Source organism: Microcaecilia unicolor, chromosome 1 (genome assembly GCF_901765095.1).
Source record: "Microcaecilia unicolor chromosome 1, aMicUni1.1, whole genome shotgun sequence".
Taxonomy (NCBI): Eukaryota; Metazoa; Chordata; class Amphibia; order Gymnophiona; family Siphonopidae; genus Microcaecilia; species Microcaecilia unicolor.
Window position 1 is genome coordinate 36,660,702 of NC_044031.1, and position 24,419 is coordinate 36,685,120.

The following is a 24,419-nucleotide window of genomic DNA, read 5'->3' on the forward strand; positions in this document are numbered from 1 at the left end:
GGTATAATAAGAACTAATTGTTATATGGTTTGATTGTATAGTTGATTTAATGAGATCTGTCTTAAAAATTTGAAACATCATTAACTGCAAGTTGCATTACAAGTAACAGTAGGTGTGTGCGCATACATTTTGAGGAGGTGGAACACAGGCTGTGCTATGATGGTTCCATCTAAATACTACCACATGCTTTCCCTGGGAACGCTATGGGTGTAATGGATATGGACTGAGCACAATCTAAAATTTAAATAATTATATTAACGATTATATGTATGAATGGTTATCTAGTTTAATTTTTCCCAAGTATTTTTTGGTGGAATATTTATATTTGAGGACTTGGGTAGTCTATATGTTTTTTCTTCCGGTTGAGTAGAGAGTAGATACAAATCAAGGTCAGGTATACACATAAAGTAGCACATATGAGTTTATCTTGTTGGGCAGACTGGATGGACCGTGCAGGTCTTTCTCTGCCGTCATCTACTATGTAACTATGTATAGCCTGAATTACAAATATAAATGGCACCTAACCTTTCTGAAATGATTGCCTGTCCCTAGGATACTTGCTCATTAGGACACAGCAGGGGGCTGTACCGCTTGCACCCCTCTGAGCAGCTGCTGGCAATGAGGTAGCCCTGCTGTGTTGTCATACTCCCTACAAAGTGAAGGGCCTGGGTTTAAGTTCCCAAATCAGATCTTCCTTTTCCCTAGATTAGTCGGACCTAAAGATGGTATAGAGATAACACTCAGAGCCCCTGGGGAGAGGGAGTCTTATTCATTGTGCAGTGGTGACACCTAGTGGCTGGACATAGGGCTCATGAATGCAGGTTCAGGAAGAAGCCCCTGGTGCATGATCCCTTCCAAGGGCTGTTGTTAAGTAACTCAGTTAATTGAGGCCCCAGTGCTCAAAAGTTGCCATTAAATACAGAGCGCATCTATATATGCGGTTGAACTTACTGATCGATGCTTAAAGGATATCGCATGCAAATGAGATGTGCGGAAATTCTGAAAGCGGCTCAGTAGGGAAAATGCCTAGCACATGTGTAGAACAGTTTTGTGGTGAATATCTATGTTCTACACATGCCCGGGAAAAAAAGGTGACAACCATGTTGTAGGCATGGAGTTTCCTCCCCCCCCCCCAACAACTTTTTAACACTACTCTTACGTGTGGGACACACACACATATAATACACTCACATGGCACATTTCACACACACACACATGCAGATACTGTAAACCAAAAAAATGCAAATTGAGAAATCACCCTCATGCAATGACAGCTTCAGACATGCTGGAATATTTTGAACATTAAAGGTAGATGCTCCTTTCTGTGCATTGCACAGAATGCTCATTTTAATACTAATGAGCTTGTTGTAATATATTTGCATAGGATTATCGATAACTACTACCGCAAATGGTAAAAACCCCGCAGAACCCCATTGTGCATTAGACGCTGAAAATATCGCAAGCACGGTAAGCTTTGAGCATTGGGGCCTGAATGAAGATAAAAGACCCCCACCCCACCCCACCCCACCCCACCAGCTCAGGAAGTAGTAGATGAAGGCTCACGGCACCATAGTTCAACAGAGGCTTCTGTCAACTGAGCTAGTCACCCAAAGGAGCAGAAGAAAAGTGTCTGGCCAAAATGAAAGATTCCAAACCATCAGCATTGCACGATGATTCACTCAGCATGAGCCAGTTACTTGATCCCATCCCTTGTGAGTGTTTCTTATGGAGGATGAAGGAGATTCATTTGGTGTATAAGAGTTATTGAAGCTGATTTATAGCAGGAAGTGGACTTAGCACATTTCATAAAAGTAGTTTGTACAACTTTACTGAGGTGTCTGGGCCTCAGCCAAGGATTTGAATAATTTGTTCCATGCATTTGGTGAATATTGTTATGCTAGAAATTTTCGAAGGCCTGAATTAGGATGAATCAAATCCAGAGTGACTATAGGAAACCTAATGTGGCGTTCTTATCCCCAGGAACAGGCTCCATAACTGTCACCCCTGATATTATATCCTACGTTGAATGAGAAATCAGGGATGAGCCTGGATCAGAGGAAAGAGAAACCAGAAAAAGCAGCTGCTCAGGTGAGTCCAGTAATAAGAGGGACTGATATAAAACTGCTGAGCTTGTCATACATTAATTGTATTTATGGCAGATGCCAAGTGCACATCAGTTACTCAGTTAAGTTTCCTTTACTGCTTGCAAGGATCTAATTGTACCCGAACAATAGGATTAGAATGTCTACATCACAGTCCCATGTTGATGGATCCAAGAGGTTTGGCCAAACCTCCTAGTGGACAGTTAGTTCTTCCTGGAATTCTGTGGCCAAAAGAATAAAAGCCATTTTCCAAAGAAGAAGAAGAAAAGTTCAGAATTTATTTTATTTTCAGGCTTGGGGGTTCCCAAATATGTTGTGAGTTCTGATTGTTTGGGTGACTGGTTGGTTTGGAAAAAGGTGCTGTATTTTTGACCGTGTATCTGCGAATTACAAATTCTTTCAGGACCTCTGATCATCTTTTTGTGCTGTTTGCAGGTCCTCGCAGAGGGTCTTCAACGTCTAAAGCCGCTATTGCCCGTTGGCTCAAAGAAGCTATCTTTTCAGCATATCTGCTGTCTGGCCGGGCTCCGCCTGAAGCCTTTAAGGCACATTCCTCAAGAGCGGTTTCCTCTTCCTGGGCGGAAACTGGAGCACTATCTCTTCATGAGATTTGCAGTGCTGCAACATGGGCTTCTAAGCTCTCTTTCGCCCGACATTACAGGCTGGATGTGGCTGCCAGGAGGGATGCGCGTTTTGGAGCACAGGTGTGCTAGCGCGTGGTGTGGCTTGTTCCCACCCTATTTAGGGATTGCTTTGTTACATCCCATACGTAATGGCTTCATCTGCTTGATGACAAGGAAGGGAAAATTAGGTTCTTACCATGATAATTTTCTTTCCTTTAGTCATAGCAGATGAAGCCATGAGCCTCCCTGTATGATAGTCTGTATTGCAGTGATTCTGATTTTAGGTGCTGTTCTTGTTTCCTGAAGTTATATTCCTTCCTTGGGGAGTCGGAAAACAGTCTTCAGGATTCTTGTTACAGTTATAGGAGGGTGAGTTCATTCCCTCCAGTTCATGTTTTGGGAGGATGAGTTTATTCTCTCCAGGAGGATGCAAGTATTCCCTCCATTTATACAAAGTGGAGGACAAGTTTATTCCCTCCAGGAGGATGAGTTCATTCCCTCCTTTTTTGAGCTTATGCCCTTGTTAAGGGGCCATCGTTCGCTGTGAGGAAAGTTCATGTTATTCCCATTGCGGTTTGCCATACTGCTTTGGAAGCTTAAGTTCAAATACTGAAGAGGCAGTGGAGCTAGCTGGCCATGAGGCACTGTGAAAAATTGAGTGCTCTCTATCTCCCCCTGCTGGTTGATGGACACAACCCATATGTAATGGCTTCATCTGCTATGACTAAAGGAAAGAAAATTATCATGGTAAGAACCTAATTTTCCCTTTGTCAGCATTAAGTGACTTAAGATCCGTTGCCTGACCAGACACTTGACACTGAATTAGAAAGACAAATTATAGGTCAGATTGTTACTAATATGCTGGAAGGACAACTGCTGACATATTCTGATATTACAACAATTTTCCATGATTCTGCTGAACTTTCATAAGAAAGATAATGATTAATGAGTAATGTTTTCCATGTGATGCTGATAATGTGTGATTGGTTCCTGAATCTACTGATGATGTGGCATTGATTACTTACCAATAACAAGAAGAGGGCTGAAATGTATCTCTGAGCCAGCCCTGTAGAATCTCTGCTCCGCATTGGCCTTTGCTTGTATTTTTTATATATATTTTGTGTATGTGCTTTATTTCCATTTCACTTGACCTCTTCAGGGGAATCTAGGATAAGGAACACTTTCAGCTGTTGGTCTGTGCATGTACCGTTGGTAACTGATAGTACATGAAGACATACAGATAAGGTCAGCCACTTCCTGTTGGAATTGCTTGACTTGTCTGTAGTCTTCAGCGCAGTAGATCATCAATGACTTCTTCAGTATCTGAAGTCTATGGGTATTGGGAATAATGTGCTGGTTCAAATCCTTATGAAAGGCAGGATGAGTAGATGTTCACTGGATAAAATAAATACGTTGGCTTAACAGTTGGATGTCTCAGCTCCCTACTTAAAGTGTTCTTCAGGAATAAATGGATGTTTTCCTCTACCCTTTTCAACCTATATTTCTGACCGTTAGCTGAAGTAATCCAGCAATAGAGTACAGTTTCATCTTTTATTGGTCTGATGTGTTTGCAGTTAAACTCAGCGTTAACTAGCTGTTTGTTATATTTAGCAACTTTATTTAAATATAAGTATCCCACTAGCTTGCAGAATGCTTGGTGATCTTGAGACAGATGGCAAGGAGCATACTGAAGATCAGAATAAGTATGTGGGCAAATGAAGTCTCCTACAAGAGGCACTCTGAAAGGTTTCTTTCCTCAGGTACAAAATAAGTACCTGTATATATGTAAACCGCTTTGAATGTAGTTGCAAAATACCACAGAAAGGCAGTATATCAAGTCCCATTTCCCTTTCTTAGCTGTGAACTTGTGGGTAAATTAAATGTCTGGGAAGAGATATTCTGAAAGGTTTCTTAGATGACAGGAAGTGAGCTTGTATTTGAGGATAGCTTTCTTGGAGATGTTCTCAAGCATTTAAGACCATAAGAATAAATGTACTAGGTCAGACCAATGGTCCATCTAGCCCAGTATCCTGCTTCCAACAGTGGCCAAGCAAGGTCACAAATACCTGGCAGAAACCCAAATAATAGCAACATTCCATGCTACCAGTCCCAGGGCAAGCAGTGGCTTCCCCCATATCTATCTCGGTAACAGACTATGGACTTTTCCTCCAGGAACTTATCCAAACCTTTTTTAAACCCACATACGCTAATTGCTGTTACCACATCCTCCGGCAACGAGTTCCAGAACCTAACTATTCTTTGAGTGAAAAAAATATTTCCTCCTAATTTTTTTTTTGTATTTCCACGTAAATTCATTGACTGTCCCCTGGTTATTGTACTTTTTGAAAGAGTGCAAAATTGATTCACTTTTACCCCATTCTACACCATGCAGGATTTTATAGACCTCAATCATATGCAGGGGCGTAGCCAGACAACAGATTTTGGGTGGGCCTAGGCAAGAAGTGGGTGGGCACCAAGTGTTCTCTCCCCCTCCCCTCAACCACCACCCAAAAAATATTTCAGCTGGTGAGAAAACGCTTCTTTCCATCTTTGCAGTCTGCAGCAGGCATACACTAAAAACTGAGCATGCACAGGTGCCGTTATTGTGTTTTCGTTACCATCAGGGGGAAGTCTTCAGCTGGTGGAGCTTGGGATCCCCATCACCTACCACTAAATGTGTGCTACTGTTGGGTGGGCCTGAGCCCTAATTGGGTGGGCCCCAGCCCACCTGTGGCTACACCACTGATCATATGCCCCTCAGCAGTCTCTTTTCCAAGCTGAAGAGCCCTAAGCTCTTCCATTACCCTTTACCTTTTTTAATTGGTGGAAGTCATCTGTAGGGAAGCTGACAAGGCTCAATTTAATGTTCAAGGCCTTAGTTCTTCAGTGGAGAGTCAGAGTAGCCTGGAATTGTATCTTTAATCTCATTCCTAAATTCCCTTCTTTGCTAAATGACTAACAGAGTCTGTCACGTCACCAGTAGGTCACAACTTGCTTCCAGTTAAGGTCTTTTAAGTTTGCACTTGTGACAATAAATAAAGCATGTGAAACAGTACATGAAAGTTCATACAAGCACCCTGCCTTATCTCTGGACAGAGGAAAATAGTGAATTCTGCCCAACAAAACGGACTCAGGGAGATTATCCTGGGCCAGTGCTACACCAAAGCGACCCTGTATTACAGATATGCTTTGTTTTATTTGCAATATGAAGGTTACTATCCAGTGGTTTTACTCAAATATTCCTAACAAGGCTTTTTCTGTTCATCATAGTTACAACTGTTTTTAGGTTGTAACTATGACACAGGCCATGTTGAGTCCTCTGTGCCATGAGGATAGACTGTTGTTGTCATAGACAATTTTTGTAATAAAGACTGATTAATGTGATACACAGTCACTCCATAATCTGTTCTGTCCTCTCTTTTTCATCCACAGTGCTACAATATTCCGGGGTACAAAGTATATCGTAGTGATAGGGTGGACTGGACTGGTGGAGGGGTAGCATTGTATATTAACGAGAGCCTTGACTCAGATAGATTACAAATTCAGCAGGACACAAATCACACCTTTGAATCATTGTGGGTTGAAATTCCATGTATAAAAGGGAAAAAAACAGTGATAGGAATGTACTACCGTCCGCCTCGCCATGATGAGCAGGTAGACACAGAAATGATAAAAGAAATCAGAGACGCGAACAAAATGGGCAATGTGATAATAATGGTTGACTTCAATTATCCAAATATAGACTGGGTAAATGTAACATCAGGACACGCTACAGAGATACAATTCCTTGATGAAATCAAGGACAGCTTTATGGAGCAACTGGTGCAGGAGCCGACGAGAGAAGGAAAAATTCTAGACTTGGTCCTTAGTGGAGCGCATGATCTGGTGAGGGACGTTATGGTACTGGGGCTGCTTGATAACAGTGACCATAATATGATCAGTTTTGATATCGACCTTGAAGTAACTGTACACAGAAAGTCAAATACGTTAGCGTTTAACTTTAAAAAAGGAGTATGATAAAATGAGAACGGTTAAAAAAAAACTTAGGGGGGCAACTGAGAGAGTAAAAACTGTACAACAGGCGTGGACACTGTTCAAAAATACCATCCTGGAGGCCCAGGCCATACACATTCCGCAAATTAGAAAAGAAAGATAGAACTCCAAAAGACAGCTGGCCTGGTTGAAAAGTGAGGTGAAGGAAGCTATTAGGGCTAAAAGAAACGCCTTCAGAAAATGGAAGAAGGAACCGTCTGAAAATAACAAGAAGCAGCATAAGGAGTGTCAAAGCAAATGCAAGGCGCAGATAAAGAAGGCCAAGAGGGATTACAAAAAAAAGATAGCATTAGAGGCAAAAAAACATAGTAAAAATTTTTTTCGGTATATTAAAAGCAGGAAGCCGGCAAAAGAATCGGTTGGGCCGCTGGATGACCGAGGGGTAAAAGGGGCGATCAAGGAAGACAAAGACGTAGCGGAGAGACTGAATGAATTCTTTGCTTCGGTCTTCACTGAGGAAGATTTGGGTGGGATACCGGTGTCGGAAATGGTATTTCAAGCGGACGAGTCGGAGAAACTTACTGACTTCACGGTAAACCTGGAGGACGTAATGGGGCAGTTCGGCAAACTGAAGAGTAGCAAATCTCCTGGACCGGATGGTATTCACCCTAGAGTACTGATAGAACTGAAAAATGAGCTTGCGGAGCTACTGCTAGTGATATGCAACTTATCCTTAAAACTGAGCGTGGTACCGGAAGATTGGAGGGTGGCCAATGTAACGCCCATTTTTAAAAAAGGCTCCAGGGAGATCCGGGAAATTATAGACCGGTGAGTCTGACGTCGGTGCCGGGGAAAATGGTAGAGGCTATTATTAAAAACAAAATTACAGAGCACATCCGAGGACATGGATTACTGAGACCGAGTCAGCACGGCTTTTGTGTGGGGAAATCTTGCCTGACCAATTTACTTCAATTCTTTGAAGGAGTAAACAAACATGTGGACAAAGGGGAGCCGGTTGATATTGTGTATCTGGATTTTCAAATGGCGTTTGACAAGGTACCTCATGAAAGGCTACAGAGGAAATTGGAGGGTCATAGGATAGGAGGAAATGTCCTATTGTGGATTAAAAACTGGTTAAAGGATAGGAAACAGAGAGTGGGGTTAAATGGGCAGTATTCACAATGGAGAAGGGTAGTTAGTGGGGTTCCTCAGGGGTCTGTACTAGGACCGCTGCTTTTTAATATATTTATAAATGATTTAGAGATGGGAGTAACTAGCGAGGTAATTAAATTTGCTGATGACACAAAGTTATTCAAAGTCGTTAACTCGCGACAGGATTGTGAAAAATTACAAGAGGACCTTACGAGACTGGGAGACTGGGCGGCTAAATGGCAGATGACGTTTAATGTGAGCAAGTGCAAGGTGATGCATGTGGGAAAAAAGAACCCGAATTATAGCTACGTCATGCAAGGTTCCATGTTAGGAGTTACGGACCAAGAAAGGGATCTGGATGTCGTCGTCGATTAACACACTGAAACCTTCTGCTCAGTGTGCTGCTGCGGCTAGGAAAGCGAATAGAATGTTGGGTATTATTAGGAAAGGTATGGAAAACAGGTGTGAGAATGTTATAATGCCTTTGTATCGCTCCATGGTGCGACCGCACCTTGAGTATTGTGTTCAATTCTGGTCACCGCATCTCAAGAAAGATACAGTAGAATTGGAAAAGGTGCAGCGAAGGGCGACTAAAATGATAGCGGGGATGGGACGACTTCCCTATGAAGAAAGACTAAGGAGGCTAGGGCTATTCAGCTTGGAGAAGAGACGGCTGAGGGGAGACATGATAGAGGTATATAAAATAATGAGTGGAGTGGAACAGGTGGATGTGAAGCGTCTGTTCACGCTTTCCAAAAATACTAGGACTAGGGGGCATGCGATTAAACTACAGTGTAGTAAATTTAAAACAAATCGGAGAAAATTTTTCTTCACCCAACGTGTAATTAAACTCTGGAATTCATTGCCGGAAAATGTGGTGAAGGCGGTTAGCTTAGCAGAGTTTAAAAAGGGGTTGGACGGTTTCCTAAAGGACAAGTCCATAAACCGCTACTAAACGGACTTGGAAAAATCCAAAATTCCAGGAATAACATGTATAGAATGTTTGTACGTTTGGGAAGCTTGCCAGGTGCCCTTGGCCTGGATTGGCCGCTGTTGTGGACAAGATGCTGGGCTCGATGGACCCTTGGTCTTTTCCCAGTATGGCATTACTTATGTACTTACTTATGTACTTAAGGCTAAACTATGTGCTAATTAGTTATTTATTAATGTTGCAAAAGCATCAGAGGAACTTTGATCACAAATTCTTTCATGTCCATTTTCAAAAGTGAAGTGGTACTCAGTTATATGTTTTTAAACATGTGATCTGATACTTATTATTCAATGAAGACCTTAAATTTGTATGGGATATCTGACGTGTGTCTGTGTTTTCTTATATTATCTAGAAGCTGCTGCATGCAAGAATAAAAATACAAAAGGGAACAAGATCTTATTACAAGAGGATATTTCTTCATGTTTTGAGAGAGGAAGAAATTGCACAAATCAATGCATTATTCTAACTCTCTAAAAGGAGTTTGCAAAGTTTATATATAGTTAGTTTGTGAGTGTCCCTTTAATTGTGGAAAAACCTCCACTTTAAATATATTACAAAACAATTGAAACCTCAAACCTCAAAACAGGAAAAATACAAAAGTATTTATTATATCCTTGTTTTATCAGGAGTAGGTTAATATCATTGGTTCCCTAAGAAGGAAAAAGAGAAAAAAAAACCCAGACGCAAAAAAACTCACATTTAGTGAGAAAAAGCAAATGAGATGAAAAACTCTCTTACCTTCTTTTATTATAACTAATAAAGGGGCACTCACCCAAAACTAAACTATCACAGACTAATCCCAGCCCAAAACATGCAAAAAAAAAAAGGCTACCTACGGAAAACAACCCCTTCCGGAGGGCACAGCAATCCTTACAGTTCATTAAACAGGCATCGCTCCAGGGGCAGTGACGTAAGAGACGGGAGGAGTCTGCAGAGCCAGCAGCCAATGCTTCGAGGCTGCCTGCGGTGCCACATTTTTTTTAAAACATTTTTTCTCGTTGCGTTAGCGTTGGCGCTCAGCTCAGTCAGCTGAGTGCTTCTTCTTTTTGTAGCGCCGGCCCTGCTGCTCATCAGGAAAAGCAGCAGTGGCCAGCAATGGGAGCTGAGGCTGGTGGGCCTGAATCGGGAGAGGGAAAACAGATGGCAGAGAAAGAGGGAAAACGGAAGGCTGGGGAGAGAAAGAGGGAAAACAGACGGAAGGATGGGGAGAGAAAGAGGGAAAATGGAAGGATGGGGAGAGAGACACTGGATGTAAGGATGGGGAGAGAAAGAGGGGAGATGGATGAAAGGATGCAGAGAAAAAGGGGAGAGACTGGAAGGATGTGGAGAGAGAAGGGACACTGAACAGAAAAGGGTAGAGAGATAGACACTGGTTAGAAGGAGGGAGAGAGACATTAGATGGAAGGATCAGGAGAGAGGGTAGATGGGTAGAAGGATGGGGAGAGAAAGAGGGAAGACCATAGGCATAGACTGGGGGGGGCGGGGGGGGGCAATGCCCCCCCCCAAACGACGCGAGGCGCCGCTGCGCCATTAGTTAAAAAAAAAAAACACATGCAGGCACGCGCTCCTCTCCATCCGCTTGGCTTCCCTGACCTCTCTATCTGCGTCCCGCCTTCCTCTGACATCATTTCCTTTCGGGTGGGACGCAGACAGAGAGGGCAGGGAAGCCAAGCGGACGGAGAGGAGCGTGTCCGTCTACCCCTCTCTCTTCCTTCCTCCCTCCCTCCGGCACAGGCAGCAGTCTTTTCCAGCGTTCCTGGCAGCGGTAGCGTTGTACACGCTGCCTTTGGCTCTGCCCCGAAGCCTTCTCTTCAAGTTCCTGTTCCCGCATAGGTGGGAACAGGAACTTGAAGAGAAGGCTTCCGGGGCAGACCGAAGGCAGCGTGTATATCGCTACCGCTGCCAGGAACGCTGGAAAAGACTGCTGCCTGCGCCGGAGGGAGGGAGGAAGAGAGGGGGTAAACGGAGTCACCATCTTGGACCTCGCGGGGGGGGGGGGGGGGGAGCAGAGGAAAGATGGATGGGACGGAGGGATGGTGAGCAGAGGAAAGGAACAGAAGATGGATGGGACTGGGAGGGGTGGGGAGCAGAGGGAAGGAACAGAAGATGGATGGGACTGGGAGGAGTGGGGAGCAGAGGGAAGGAGCAAGAGATGGTTGGGACTGGGAGGGATGGGGAGCAGAGGGAAGGAGCAAGAGATGGATGGGACTGGGAGGGGTGGGGAGCAGAGGGATGGACCAGGAGATGGATGGGATTGGGAGAGGTCAGGCACAGCAGAGGGAAGGAGCAGAAGATGGATGGGACGGAGGAATGGTGAGCAGAGGGAAGGAACAGAAGATGGATGGGACTGGGAGGGGTGGGGAGCAGAGGGAAGGAGCAGAAGATGGATGGGACTGGGAGGGGTGGGGAGCAGAGGGATGGACCAGGAGATGGATGGGATTGGGAGAGGTCAGGCACAGCAGAGGGAAGGAGCAGAAGATGGATGGGACGGAGGGATGGTGAGCAGAGGGAAGGAACAGAAGATGGATGGGACTGGGAGGGGTGGGGAGCAGAGGGAAGGAGCAAGAGATGGAAGGGACTGGGAGGGTGGGGAGCAGAGGGAAGCCTACTGGAAAGAAGACACTGCATAAAACAAAAGACACTGGGATCAAAGCGAATAGAAAAACTAAATGATCAGACAACAAAGGTAAATAAAAGTATTTTATTCATAATTTATTAATTGAAATGTGTCAGCTTTTTGAAATGTGCATCTGTGATATTTTGCCTGTAAATTTCATTTCCTTCCTCCATATTAGCATATTCATTTGCATATATATATATATATGCAAATGATATGCTAAAATGCCCCACCCATTCTTTGCCCCCCCAAATGAAACAGTCAAACTACGCCTATGTGAGTACTGCATTCAATTCTGGTCGCTGAATTTCAAAAAAGATATAGCGGAATTAGAAAAGGTTCAGAGTGACCAAAATGATAAATGGGGATGTCCATCATCCATCGTTCCTGTGTGTCCCTATCGATCCTGTCCAGCGTCTCTCCTCTGTGGCCCTGTCCCTATCCCCCTCCCGGTCAGTATCTCTTCCCTTGTATCCAGTATTGCCCCTTTCTGGCTCTGTCCCTATGCTTCATCCATGGCATCTCTTCTGTGCGTCTGCTTCTCTTCCCTTTCTCCTGCACCCCCCGTGGTGTGACATCTACCTCCCTCCATTAATCCAGCATCTCAACCCCTTTTTCCCCTGGTCCACTGCTCTCTCTCTTCCCTCCCTCCTCTCTTCTCCCTCCCCTTTGGTCCAGATCTCTCTCTCTCTCCAAGTCCAGAATCTGCCCTGTCTTCTTCGTCCCCTTTGGTTCAGGGATCAGTCTATCTCTCCGTCTATTTCATCTGTTCTTCACTCCCTCCCAAGTCCAACATCTGCTCCCCTTTGGTCCAGGTGTCTCTCTTGCTTTTCTATCTATACCCCCCCCCCCAAGCAAGGTCCAGCATTACTCCCCCCCCCTTCCCATTCTCTCTCTCTATATCCCCTATTCTCCCCTTGTCTTTCTGGCTTTGCCCTGGTGCTGTGGCAGGGGGCCAGCGCTGAAAACTGACTATACATTTCAACTGTTTGGCGATGTTCTGCTCTCCATAGTTGCCTGTGTCGCTTTATTTATATCTACTAAAGAAAAAATATTTCTGTATGGTTGCCTAACAGCAAGAACTTCCTGTTTTATCAGAGCTTTGCGGATGTCCGTCTCTGGCTTCACCTCAGTACTTATTTCTTGAGCATCATAATGTTCTAATGCAGTAAAAGACTGATGTAGGGACAACAATGGGGGGGGGGGGGGGGGGATTCCTCTGTGTCATGACTTATAATCTACCTGAGCCTACTGTAGCACATCTGTACTTGGGTTGTTTTATTCTCTAACAGTAGGAGCAAATGGGCTGGATGCTCTGTAGACCCGGAAGCTCCTTTAATTGCAGGCGATTTTTGTTTCAGTTTGGTGAGCTCCTCTTTCATAGCAGAGAGCTGGCGACAGATGATGTGAGCCCTCACCCTCCAGTTGGTCTGCCTTAGACCTAAGGAGTCACTGATATTACAGTGAATGAAAGTAGTGTTGATTGGTTGGAATGAGCCTGAACAGCTGTACTTTGATAAGGAATACCAAGCAGCAAGCTTACTTGAATGTTACTTGATTGACTACTACGTATATTAGGGTGGCAAATAAAGGAACAGCACACGGAGCAAGTTTTCTCACTTATAATCCCACCCATCCCTTAGCGTGCTGTTTTTATATTGCCATCCCAGTACACATATATAGTATTCTTCAATCAAGTGACATTCAAGTAATCTTGTTTGCTTGGTATTCCTTTTCACAGTACAGCTGTTCAAACTAATTCCAACCAATTAACACACCTTTCACTCACTGCAATATCAGAGGTGCATTATTCCTACAGCAGATCCATCTGGAGACTTAGGGCTCGTCCCATCGATCTCCAGCAACTAGCCAATTTCCTCACACTGCCACAGAGAATAAAACACAAGAACAGATGGGCCACAGTAGACTCTGGTAGATTACAATTTGTGACAAAGAAAGAATTCCCCTCGGCAGGACCAGAGGCAGAGCTGAGAGAGAAGGGAAGGCAGGCTGAAGCGCCAAGCCTGCTCGCCTTTCACTGCTGCCGCCGGACCCCGAGGTAAGAACTTTTAAATTCTGGGCGACACGCAGGAAGGAGAGGAGCAGGCAAAGGACTGGGAGAAGAGGGCGGGCAGCGCAGGTCGGGCTGGCTGGGGAACTTCCGTTCCAGGACTTCGGGCGGGTCAAATATTGGGGGTGCTGGAGCACCCACGGAGTCGGCGCCTATGCCTCCATGTCCAGCGATTCTCCTCTTCCCTGCCATCTGTGTCCCGCTATTCTTTCCTCCACTGTCCTCCCATCCCAACCATTCTCCTCTGCCCTGCCCTCCCTTTGAGATTCTCTCCTCTCCTCGATTTGTACCTGAACGTTCTCTGGCTGGCTGGCGCTGGCTTCCCTTCCCTCTCACGTCATTACGTTTTGACTCGAGGGCGGGGCAATGAGTGCTTATGGATGTTACGAACCCAGGCATCCAGACGTAGAATGTTGGAGGTGCAAATTATTATATAGGATATTAAGAGAAAATTTTGGGGAACTTTGCATTCACAGTGATGTCCTGGTTAAAGTATTGAATAGGATAAAAGATTCCCCCCCCCCCCCTTTTACACAGCCACGCTAGCGGATGCTGGTGCGGTAATGCTGACATAGCCCAAAAAATGGGCTGTGTTGGCATTGCTGTGTGGTTTGTAAAGAAAAAAGGGGGAGGGGACGCTAAAATAGTTGGCATCTGACTTGAATTTGTTTTTTTTTTTTGGAGTATGATAACCCTCTCTTTCACATTAAAAATATTTTTTTTTGATGATACAAAAAATTATTTAGAGGATTTGTCTCAATAAGGTTTTGTTTTTTTAATTTAATAAAAACATTTTTATAGCCTTCTTTGTATTAATTTTGATTTCAGTTTTTGGTCACTTATTTATATAGTAATATATAGTAAATGACTGCAGATAAAGACCTGTACGGTCTATCCAGCCTGCCCAACAATTTGGCTGCAGCATAGCTTAATCATGTGTTATGTGAAGTCAACATACAAAACAGAGTGCCATTAGATCTATTCCTCAGAGTCACATGGTTACAGTACCTGAAAGCTACTGACTTTCAAAGAATCTTGTCCAGAACTGGGATATAAATATACATGTAGAGACTGAATTAGTCTCTGTACAACGCCATATTTTCACTTAACATTTGTTAAGTGGAGTGGAGGAGTAGCCTAGTGGTTAGTGCAGTGGACTTGGATCCTGGGGAACTGAGTTCAATTCCCACTGCAGCTCCTTGTGAGTCTGGGCAAGTCACTTAACCCGCCATTGCCCCAGGTACAAAATAAGTAACTGAATATATGTAAACTGCTTTGAATGTAGTTGCAAAAACCTCAGAAAGGCAGTATATCAAGTCCCATTTTCCTTATAAACAAATATTTTTAAACAGGCAAGGTGATGATGGACCTCTGGTGCATAACACAATATAAATCAAAATATGCTGCCAACGCCTTTGCAAAACAAACTGCATTTATTATGAAATATTTAACAAATATACAAGATAGAACAAAGACACAGTCAATAATATTAAAAAAAGAGCACAAAGACGTACAATGTCATGATATTGAGAGCTTTCACTAAAGAGAAAATGGAAAAAAATGAACCTACGAGAGTAAAGCCCTGGCAACCAAACTCAGCTGTCAGTGCCACCATGGGCCAGCAAGACAAAAGTCACCAAGAAAAAAAGGGGAGCTTAATCCTGCTGTTACCAGGTTAGTTATTCCAACCCCCTTCCCACCCCACCCCCAAACAACCCCACAATGCTAGCCAAAACGAGCAGACTGATTTGTCCACACGATATCTGGTTTCCTTCCTCCCTTTGTACTAATGCTGTGTTCTTATGTTCACAAATAAAGACCAAGAGGAGAAGACCTACCAAGAGAGCAAAAGGGACCTGGATGCAGAAGCATTGCTTGCCTGGTATCAGAGATTCTTGTTAACGCAGACAGACTCCTTATTATGTGACACACATACTGAACAGCTGGGCTGCAAATGGGTCAGGTTTCAGGATAGCCCTAATCATGGCACAGATTTGTGTGCATACCAGCTCCATGTATGCTAATCTCTTTCATGCATATTTATTAGGGATAACCTGATCCACTGTGGTCCCCGAGGATGAGGAGTGAATACCACTGACCTAGGGTCTTGGTCGTCATTCCCAGTCCTTGAGGGCCTACAGGTCAAGTTTTCAGGACATCCCTAATGACTTTACATCATTTTAATGTTGAGAATTTTCAATAAAGAATGAGGTAGTTACTTGATGGTTGATAATGAATATGTATAAGAGAAGCTGGCATGCTTACTACCCCTATTGCATGCAAATCTCCCTCATGCACTTAATCTGAGCTGTTCTGAAAACTGACCTGTTGGCAGCCCTCAAGGACTGGGAATGAAGACCAAGGCCCTATGGGGTGTCATGCACAACATACAAATCATAAACACAGGCATACCTCATCAGGGCACCAGCCATCATTGAAAGACATACAGATAGTATGGGGAATTCTAGCAAGTTGAGCACTGGCAACTCATTCTAAAACACACAAGTTATACATATGGAGAAATGCTCCCCTCCATCAAAGTTCTGTTCTGACACCCACTATATACCTTGCTATATCCCCACTTGCAGTTAACTATCTATTACCAAAGGGGGAGGATTCTAATCCAGGAGTGGGAAACCAAATGGCTCATGGGCTACTTCTGGCCTGCATAATCTTTTACCACACCCTAAGGTATGTTTTTCTTAGCACTGATGGCCCGCCCATACAATTTCGGGGGCTTGTGGTATTGGGAGAGACCAGGCTGGTATAGCTTGGGGCAGCATATGGTTAGAGGGAACCTGCTGCCTTTCACATCAAGGTGGCATTAATTAGGGCCATCAGCAATCCATTCTGCTTAGGTTTTGGCCAGCACTGGAGGGTATATTTGGCACTGTGAGATCCTAGGTAGCACTTTCACTTGGAGCATAGCGTTGGGGGGGGGGAGGGGGGGGGGGGAGAAAGCAATTATCAAGACTCTTTCCCCTGAGGGGCTGAGTGCTACCTCCTCACTATCCGAAGCCCCACTTAGCTCAGGATTGAGAAGCCTGATCTGGGAAATGAGCCTACGTCTTTTGCATAGCAGGGCACAGAGCTATAGCTAAGCCACTGGGCTAGCTCACCCAAGTGTGCATGAGCTTACTGTACCACCTAAAACCACCCTTGGCAAAAGTCAGTCCAGCACTTTACCTAGCACAGCAGCAAAATAATGAGATAATAGTTATTGGGTCAGCAGGCATCAATGGCCACTGGTGCAGTGCACTGCACTAGAACACCCAGAGCGCTGAGGCCAAGAGAGACAGTGGAGGTAGTTAGGGCTGGTCACCATATACAAAAGAGGAGGGGTTTTTTCAGATACCCTAACCTAAAAAGGGTTTTTTCTGGCTTTAACTCATGCTGGAAAGTGTGCGAGGGAGGGGGTGGGTAAAGGAAGAGGGCTAGTGCCCAGCTGGGCTCCACAGTCACATAATCCCATGGCCAAAAGCATTGAGCAGTAGGGAATCCAGCTCCTGCTCTGGCTACGAGAAGAAGAACCAGCAGAGCAACTGGAGGAGGGGTCAGCAGGATCTTAGGAACTGTTCTTCTTGGTCCTATGGGGGACAGAAGTCCGCAAAATAAGGATGCTGTAGTGCTTCATCTGCAGAAATCCTCTGAACCGGATTACACTTCAGCAGATTCTATCGAAACAAAGAGGAAAAAAAAATTACCAATGCTCACCAATCTCAATTTTTCTCTCCCAGTCTCAACCCCATATGCTCCTCTCTGTGATCCCAAATTCCTGCACCCTAACACCCCCACTGACATTTACCTGTAGCAAATCTCGTCCTGTTGCATTGAGTTTCGGAACAACGTTCACCAAAGAGGTGGTGGCAGGATACATTGGATAAGGCTAAAGGAAGACAGAGAGAGAAGGTGGAATGAAAAGAAGGTCATTCGTTCAAGACTACAAACCAGAAGGCCGTAGAGAGAGCAGACTGATTCAGAGGTAACAACTATCCCTTCAGCTATCGAGTAATGCTGATCCAGCATCTTTTGAAACAGGGCACATAAAAGAACGAATGCTGAAAGTGAAGGGCTCCAGCATGAAGCAACTGGCAGCCAAGGATATTCTGGGAGACCTCAGTAGCTTTAGCCCATTCCTAAAGATAAGTGTCTTCGGATACCCTCCTCTCTCTCCCCCCCCCCCCACACCATGACCTTTACTTCTTTATTTCTTCCATTTTCTACCCTGTTTAGGGTTTTAAAATCTTCCTAGGGCAGGGATGGAGGTGTTCAGGGCTTGAGTGCCACAAACAGATCAGGTTTCAAGATATCCCTAATGAAGGGGCTGCCAGAGTAACCATAGCTTCCCATTGGAAACAGACAGGGGTCCCGCCAATCACAAAATGGCATAGCAAATTGAGTTATGTGTGTGAGATGGCGAGGTTGATAGCTGTAAGAAAACGCTGGATGAATAAATGTCAATCGATATGGAAACATTTTTCTGACCACTATGCGAAATCTGTAGCGTGATGTTATAATGATTGCAGCCTGTAAGGTCATACCACTAAGCCTACTGGGAGGGAGGGTGGGATAATTATTGTATTCTGAAATGTTTAAGAAATCTTTGAAGTCTACTGAGGTTTGGTTTTGAATGTTACAGTTGTAGACGAGGGGTGTACTGGCTCTACCTACGTTTATGTAATATTTATGCACTGGTGCATCATTCTTTTTGTACCGAAGCAAATCTGTATTCTTGAATTGCATAATAAAGACTTCTTACAAAAAAAAAAAAGATATCCCTAATGAATATGAAGAAACCACCTACTCAAATGAGATTCCAAATTTTCACACTAGTTACTACACTTCAAATCTACTTTATTCAAAGTAACTACAATATAGAATACTAGTAAAAAAGGCCCGTTTCTGACACAAATGAAACGGGCGCTAGCAAGGTTTTCCTCGGAGTGTGTATGTTTGGGAGAGTGTATGTGAGAGTGTCTGTTTGAGAGTCAGAGTGAAAGTGTGATTGTGTGATTGTGTGAGAGAGAGCGTGAGTCTGGGTGTGAGTGTGTTTGTGAGAGAGTGTGTGTGTGAGAATGAGAGTGTGTGCAAGTGTGTATGTGAGACACAGTGTGAGTGAGAGTGTGTGTGTGTGGGCGAGAGAGAGAGTGTGTGTGAGACACAGATTCTCTGTTTGAGTGAGTGTATGAGACCAAGCGAGTGTGTGAGTGACTGTGTGGCACATAGAGAGTGAATGTGATACAGTGTGAGACAGAGTGTGTGAGAGTGAGAGTCAGAAAGACATTGTATATGAGAGAGAGAGTGTGAGCCGTGCCCTCCCAATCCATGGCCATCTGTCCCCTGCCCCCTCCATTCATCCTTTTCCAGCAATTCCCCTCTGTCCCTGAGCCCTGCCCTCCCAATCCATGGCCATCCATGTTTGTCTGTCACCTGCCCCCTCCATTCATCCCTATCCTGCATTTCCCCTCTCTGCCTGAGGCCTGCTCTGCAATCCATATCCATCCATGCCCATCTGTCCCCTCCATTCATCCCTATCCAGCAATTCCCCTCTCCCTGAGTCCTGCCCTTCCAATCCATGCTCCTCTGTCACCTGGCCCCTCCATTTTTCCCTATCCAGCATTTCCCCTCTCTGCCTGAGGCCTGCTCTGCAATCCATATCCATCCATGCCCATCTGTCCCCTCCAATCATCCCTATCCAGCAATTCCCCTCTCCCTGAGTCCTGCCCTTCCAATCCATGCCCATCCATGCTCATCTGTCACCTGGCCCCTCCATTTTTCCCTATCCAGCATTTCCCCTCTCTGCCTGAGGCCTGCTCTGCAATCCATATCCATCCATGCCCATCTGTCCCCTCCATTCATCCCTATCCAGCAATTCCCCTCTCCCTGAGTCCTGCCCTTCCAATCCATGCCCATCCATGCTCATCTGTCACCTGGCCCCTCCATTTTTCCCTATCCAGCATTTCCCCTCTCTGCCTGAGGCCTGCTGTGCAATCCATATCCATCCATGCCCATCTGTCCCCTCCATTCATCCCTATCCAGCAATTCCCCTCTCCCTGAGTCCTGCCCTTCCAATCCATGCCCATCCATGCTCCTCTGTCACCTGGCCCCTCCATTTTTCCCTATCCAGCATTTCCCCTCTATGCCTGAGGCCTGCTGTGCAATCCATATCCATCCATGCCCATCTGTCCCATCCATTCATCCCTATCCAGCAATTCCCCTCTCCCTGTGTCGTGCCCCTTCCAATCCATGCCCATCCATGCTCATCTGTCACCTGGCCCCTCCATTTTTCCCTATCCAGCAATTTCCCTCTCTCCCTGAGTCCTGCCCTCCCAATCCATGCCCATCCATGCTCCTCTTTCCCCTGCCCCCTCCATTCATCCATTTCTAGTAATTCCCCTCTCTCCCTGTGCCCTGCCCTCCTAATCCATACCCATCCATGCTCCTCTGTCCCCTGCCGCCTCCATTCATCCTTTTCCAGCAAGTTCCCTCTTGCCCTTCCATGACCCCCCCCTCGCATCCATGCTACTCTCTCTCCCATGTCCCAGCCTGGCCCGCCCTCTTCTCCCCCCCCCTTCGCATCCATGCCTCGCATCCATGCCCCCCCCTTCGCATCCATGCATCCCCCCCCCCGTTCGCATCCATGCATCCCTTTTTTTTTTTTCTTCTTCGTTTTAACTTTACCTCCGTGGCGGTTCGTGCAGCGAAGCGTCAGGGAAGGAGGCGGCGCTCCCGACGTCTAGCTTTCCCTTCGCTGTGTTCCGCGAAGGGAAGGCTAGACGTCGGGAGCGCCGCCTCCTTCCCTGACGCTTCGCTTCCCGATTTGTTTGGTTTGAGGTGAGGGCGGGGCAGAGACGGCTGGCTGGCTTGAAGGCTTCACTGGGAGTGACGTCAGATGGCTTCAAGGCTTCAGGGCTTGAAGCTTCCGGCTTCAAGCTTCCGGCTTCACAGAACGTTGTCTTCAGAACGTTCACGGTGCGTTTTATTATATTAGATTAACTCTTTTATTGGTATCAAAAACATTTTTAAGCCATTAATTTTTAAAACTTTTTCACAATAATGCTACAATGCTTTTTACCTGTTTTTCCTACTTTAAACTTTCCACAATGCCTACCTATACTCTTAAATTCGTACCTTTTATCAAAATGCCGACTGCCTAGTCAGGATGGGTCTCCTACAGGTGTCTGGAGCAATGGCACAGGAAAACCGGGTAAAATGCATTGTAGCATTATTGTGAAAAAGTTTTAAAAATTAATGGTTTAAAATTTTTTTTTTATACCAATACAGAAGAATATTCTATACTGTAGTTAGTTACTTTGAAAAACTAGATTTTAATGAATATGCATGAGATAGATTTTCATACAATGAAGGTAGTATCCATGCAGATCTCGCTCATTAAATTTCATGAAAACTTGACCTGTCTGTGGACACCCGAGGCCTGAACTCCTGCATCCCTGTCGTAGGCCTTACCATGTGGCAGGAGAGGGGGGACCCACTCATCAGATTTTCTCTGAAGCTTTCCAGCACCTGCCTCTACCTTTCCCCACCCACAGTTGGTTCAATGGGAGATGCTGAAACTTCAAAAAGCAGCTGAACCAGAGGTGTCCAGAGCGATAGAGAAGGGTTGCTAGAATATTATGGGGAAGATGGCATGAGTGGCTATGATGAGAGGTGGAGGAAAGGGCGAGAGGTCACGGGGAGCTTGTGGAATGAAGATGGTGGAAAGGTAGTAAGTAATTGCAGGGAAAATGAAAGGAGTGAGGTTAAGGGAGGAACAAAGAAGATGGAGGAACAGAAGAAGGAAGCCAAGGGGAGGGGAAACAATACATCCCCAGTGGCAGCGAAATATGCACACACTGACAAAGGTTTGCATACACTCATGGTTCAGGACGAGAGGCAGTTCGCACTCGGCTCACTTACCATTGACAAACGGTATTTTCAAGTCCTGACCACGGAGACCAAGAACCAGTAACTTGCACCCTCCACTGTAGATCCCAGAGCCCTTCACAGTGTCTAGCTAAACCACTGTAGCTCAGGGTTTAGATACAGTAGCCAGAAGTGTTTTCTTACCTTATAATCTGGAAGCTTGGTCATCGCTGGCCACTGTTCTTCTGTTGGAGTCCCGAGCAACGTGAGGAGGTTAAAGGAAAATATTTTGCAGGAAGCCCTGTGATGAAGGTGACCAGAACTAGAGGCATGGCCAGTTTGTTTTCAAGGCACCAGTCACCCAGGAGCTTTCTTCCTGCTGGCCAAGCAGCAGAGGCTTAGTGTAGCACTGTAAACACTCTGAGGTCAATATTCACAGCAATTTAACAAGGCAGGAGAGGCTCTGGCTTGGTTAAGTCAGCTGAACCTAGCTATCCGTTGATATTAGGCAGTACTTAACCGGGTAGTGCTGCTGAATATCAGCACTGACTGCCCCCCGCACTATTCAGGTAGTACTGAGTCAGTTGGGGGGGGGGGGGAGTTCTGGGCAGAGCAGGCACTTATCCGGGCACCAGAGATATTCAGTGCCAATGCCTGGATAGCTAACTAAGCGGACAGGGACAGGATCACATAAAAAGCAGTCGTCCTACTTTGCCCTCCCCCCCTCCTGATCCCCCAAAAGGCAGTGGTCCTGTCCTCCTCTCCAAAGAGCACTACCCCACAATCCCTTCCTGTACACCTCCCCTGCAATCTGTACCGGTACTACCATCATTTTGAGGCTGGAGTTGCGATGAGCCCTTTGTAACCCTATCTACCAGGAACTGTAAAGATAGGTCTAGGGGGGGGGGGGGGCTTACAGGTTGAGGGGGTTCCTGTTGGGGAAAATCAATGCTCTCAGGCAGGGGGCATCAGACTGAGGGGGCAAGGACAGGGGGCAATGCTGTTGGGGAAAGGGAGGTAGGGGACCCGAATAGATACCTTTATGTGAGCTCTGGTCAATATTCAGCCGATACCTACATAAATGTCTGACCCACATAAGTACCAGCAGCTGAGCCCTATCTAGTCAGGCTACAGATTTTCCACTGGACTCAGGTAAGGGCCACAAGACATTCACCTTCTTCTTACTGAGTCACCGCATTGTTACTTTTACTTTGTATTTAGGAGCACTGTCCTACTGAAAGGTGAGTTCTCCCCAGACTCAGATCTAGAATGGGATTTCCTCCAGGATCTGCCTGTACGTTCCACCATCCGTCTTTCCCTCAGCCTTCACAACCCCCACCCCCGCTGTATTCCTACAACAGACTGTAATGCTGCCACCACCTCCTTTACTGTACAGATGGGGTTAGAAGGCTGAGATGCTGGGTTAGTTTTACCCTACAAGTATTGTTTAGCATGAAGACCAAAAAGTTCCACTTTGGTCTCAGCCAACAACAAAACATTTTCCTATCTGCAAGCAGTGTCCCCCATGTTTCTCTGCAAACACTATGCAGCACATTAAATGGCTTTTTTTCATCTGTGGTTTCCTTCTTGCAGGTTATATTGAGGAGGGGGGGGGGGGGGGACCTTGAAATTGTTCAGTAGTAATGTGTTTTTATCAAACTCAGCCAGCGACCTCTACAGCTCTTCCAAAATAATCTTATGCCTCATACTGACCTTCTTCAGCAGCTTCCTTAAGAAATGGCTACTGACTGCCTGATCAAAGTACTGTCTTGGTACTGCTCAACTGTTTCCACTTTACAATGATGGACCTGACAATTCCCCAAGGGATACTAAAAGATGACTGAAATTTTCTGTTTTCCTCCAGTCTGTCTCTTGTAAGATTCAATAATAAAGTTTTGTATATGGCATAGTTGCTGTGTAATGTTTACAAAATGCTACTAATCCTGGGGCAAGCAGTGGCTTCCCCTATGTCCATCTCAATAACAAGACTATGGATTTTTCCTCCAAGGTCTTGTACAAACCTTTTTTAAACCCAGATACACTGACCACCATTACCACATCCTCAGGCAACGAGTTCCTGAGCTTAACTATTCTTTGAGTGAAAAAGATAATTCCTCCTATTTGTTTTAAAAGTATTTCCAAGTACTTTCATTGAGTGCTCCCTGGTCTTTGTACTTTTTGAGAGTGAAGAAATTGATTCACTTCTACCTGTTCTACACCACACAGGATTTTATAGACCTCAATCATATCCCCCTCAGCAGTCTCTTTTCCAAGCTGAAGAGCCCTACCCTAGCCTTTCCTCGTATGGGAGGCATTCCATCCCCTTTATCATTTTGGTCGCTCTTCTTTGAACCTTTTTTAATTTCACTATATGCAGCTCCTTGTGATTATGAGCAAGCCACTTAACCCTCCATCGCCCCAGGTACACAATAAGTACCTGCAGATAATATGTAAACCGCTTGGACTGTAACCACAGAAAAATGGTATATCAAATCCCATGCCCCCCTCCCCCCCACACATTTTGAGATACGGTGACCAGAACTGAATGCAATATTCAAGGTGAGGTCACATCATGGAGCAATACAGAGCCACTATAATATTCTTGGTCTTATTTTGCATCCTTTTCCTAATAATTCCTAGCATCCTGTTTGCTTTTTTGGCCACTGCCACACACTGGGCAGAAGACTTCAGCATATTGTCCACGACACCTAGATCTTTTTCTTGAGTGCTGACTCCTAAGGCGGATCCTAGCATCAGGAAACTATGATTTGGATTATTCTTCCCAATGTGCATCACTTTGCATTTGTCCACATTAAATTTCATGTGCCATTTGTGTGCCTAGTCTTCCAGTTTCCTAAGCTCTTCCTGCAATTTTTCACACTCCGCATGTGTTTTGACAGTTTTGAATTGCTTTGTGTCATCTGCAAATTTAACCACCTTACTCATCGTTCCATTTTCCAGATCATTTAGAAATATGTTAAATAGCACTGGTCCCAATACAGATCCA

The 24,419-nt window shown here is 45.2% G+C and overlaps 1 protein-coding gene across 4 annotated transcripts in view; it reads right to left on the minus strand.

Moving 5' to 3' along the window:
• Positions 1 to 14,970: 14,970 nt before the first annotated feature.
• The window catches only part of CDK5 (cyclin dependent kinase 5), a 33,320-nt gene continuing 23,871 nt past the window's right edge, over positions 14,971 to 24,419 (minus strand). For all 4 annotated transcript variants that reach the window (XM_030195545.1, XM_030195554.1, XM_030195561.1 and 1 more), the window contains exons 11-13: positions 21,617 to 21,677; positions 17,355 to 17,435; positions 14,971 to 17,223 (exon numbers count right to left, since the gene is read on the minus strand). In XM_030195545.1, the coding sequence (XP_030051405.1) occupies positions 17,137 to 17,223; positions 17,355 to 17,435; positions 21,617 to 21,677 (229 nt within the window). In that variant the 3' untranslated portion in view covers positions 14,971 to 17,136. The remainder of the gene's footprint in view (positions 17,224 to 17,354; positions 17,436 to 21,616; positions 21,678 to 24,419) is intronic.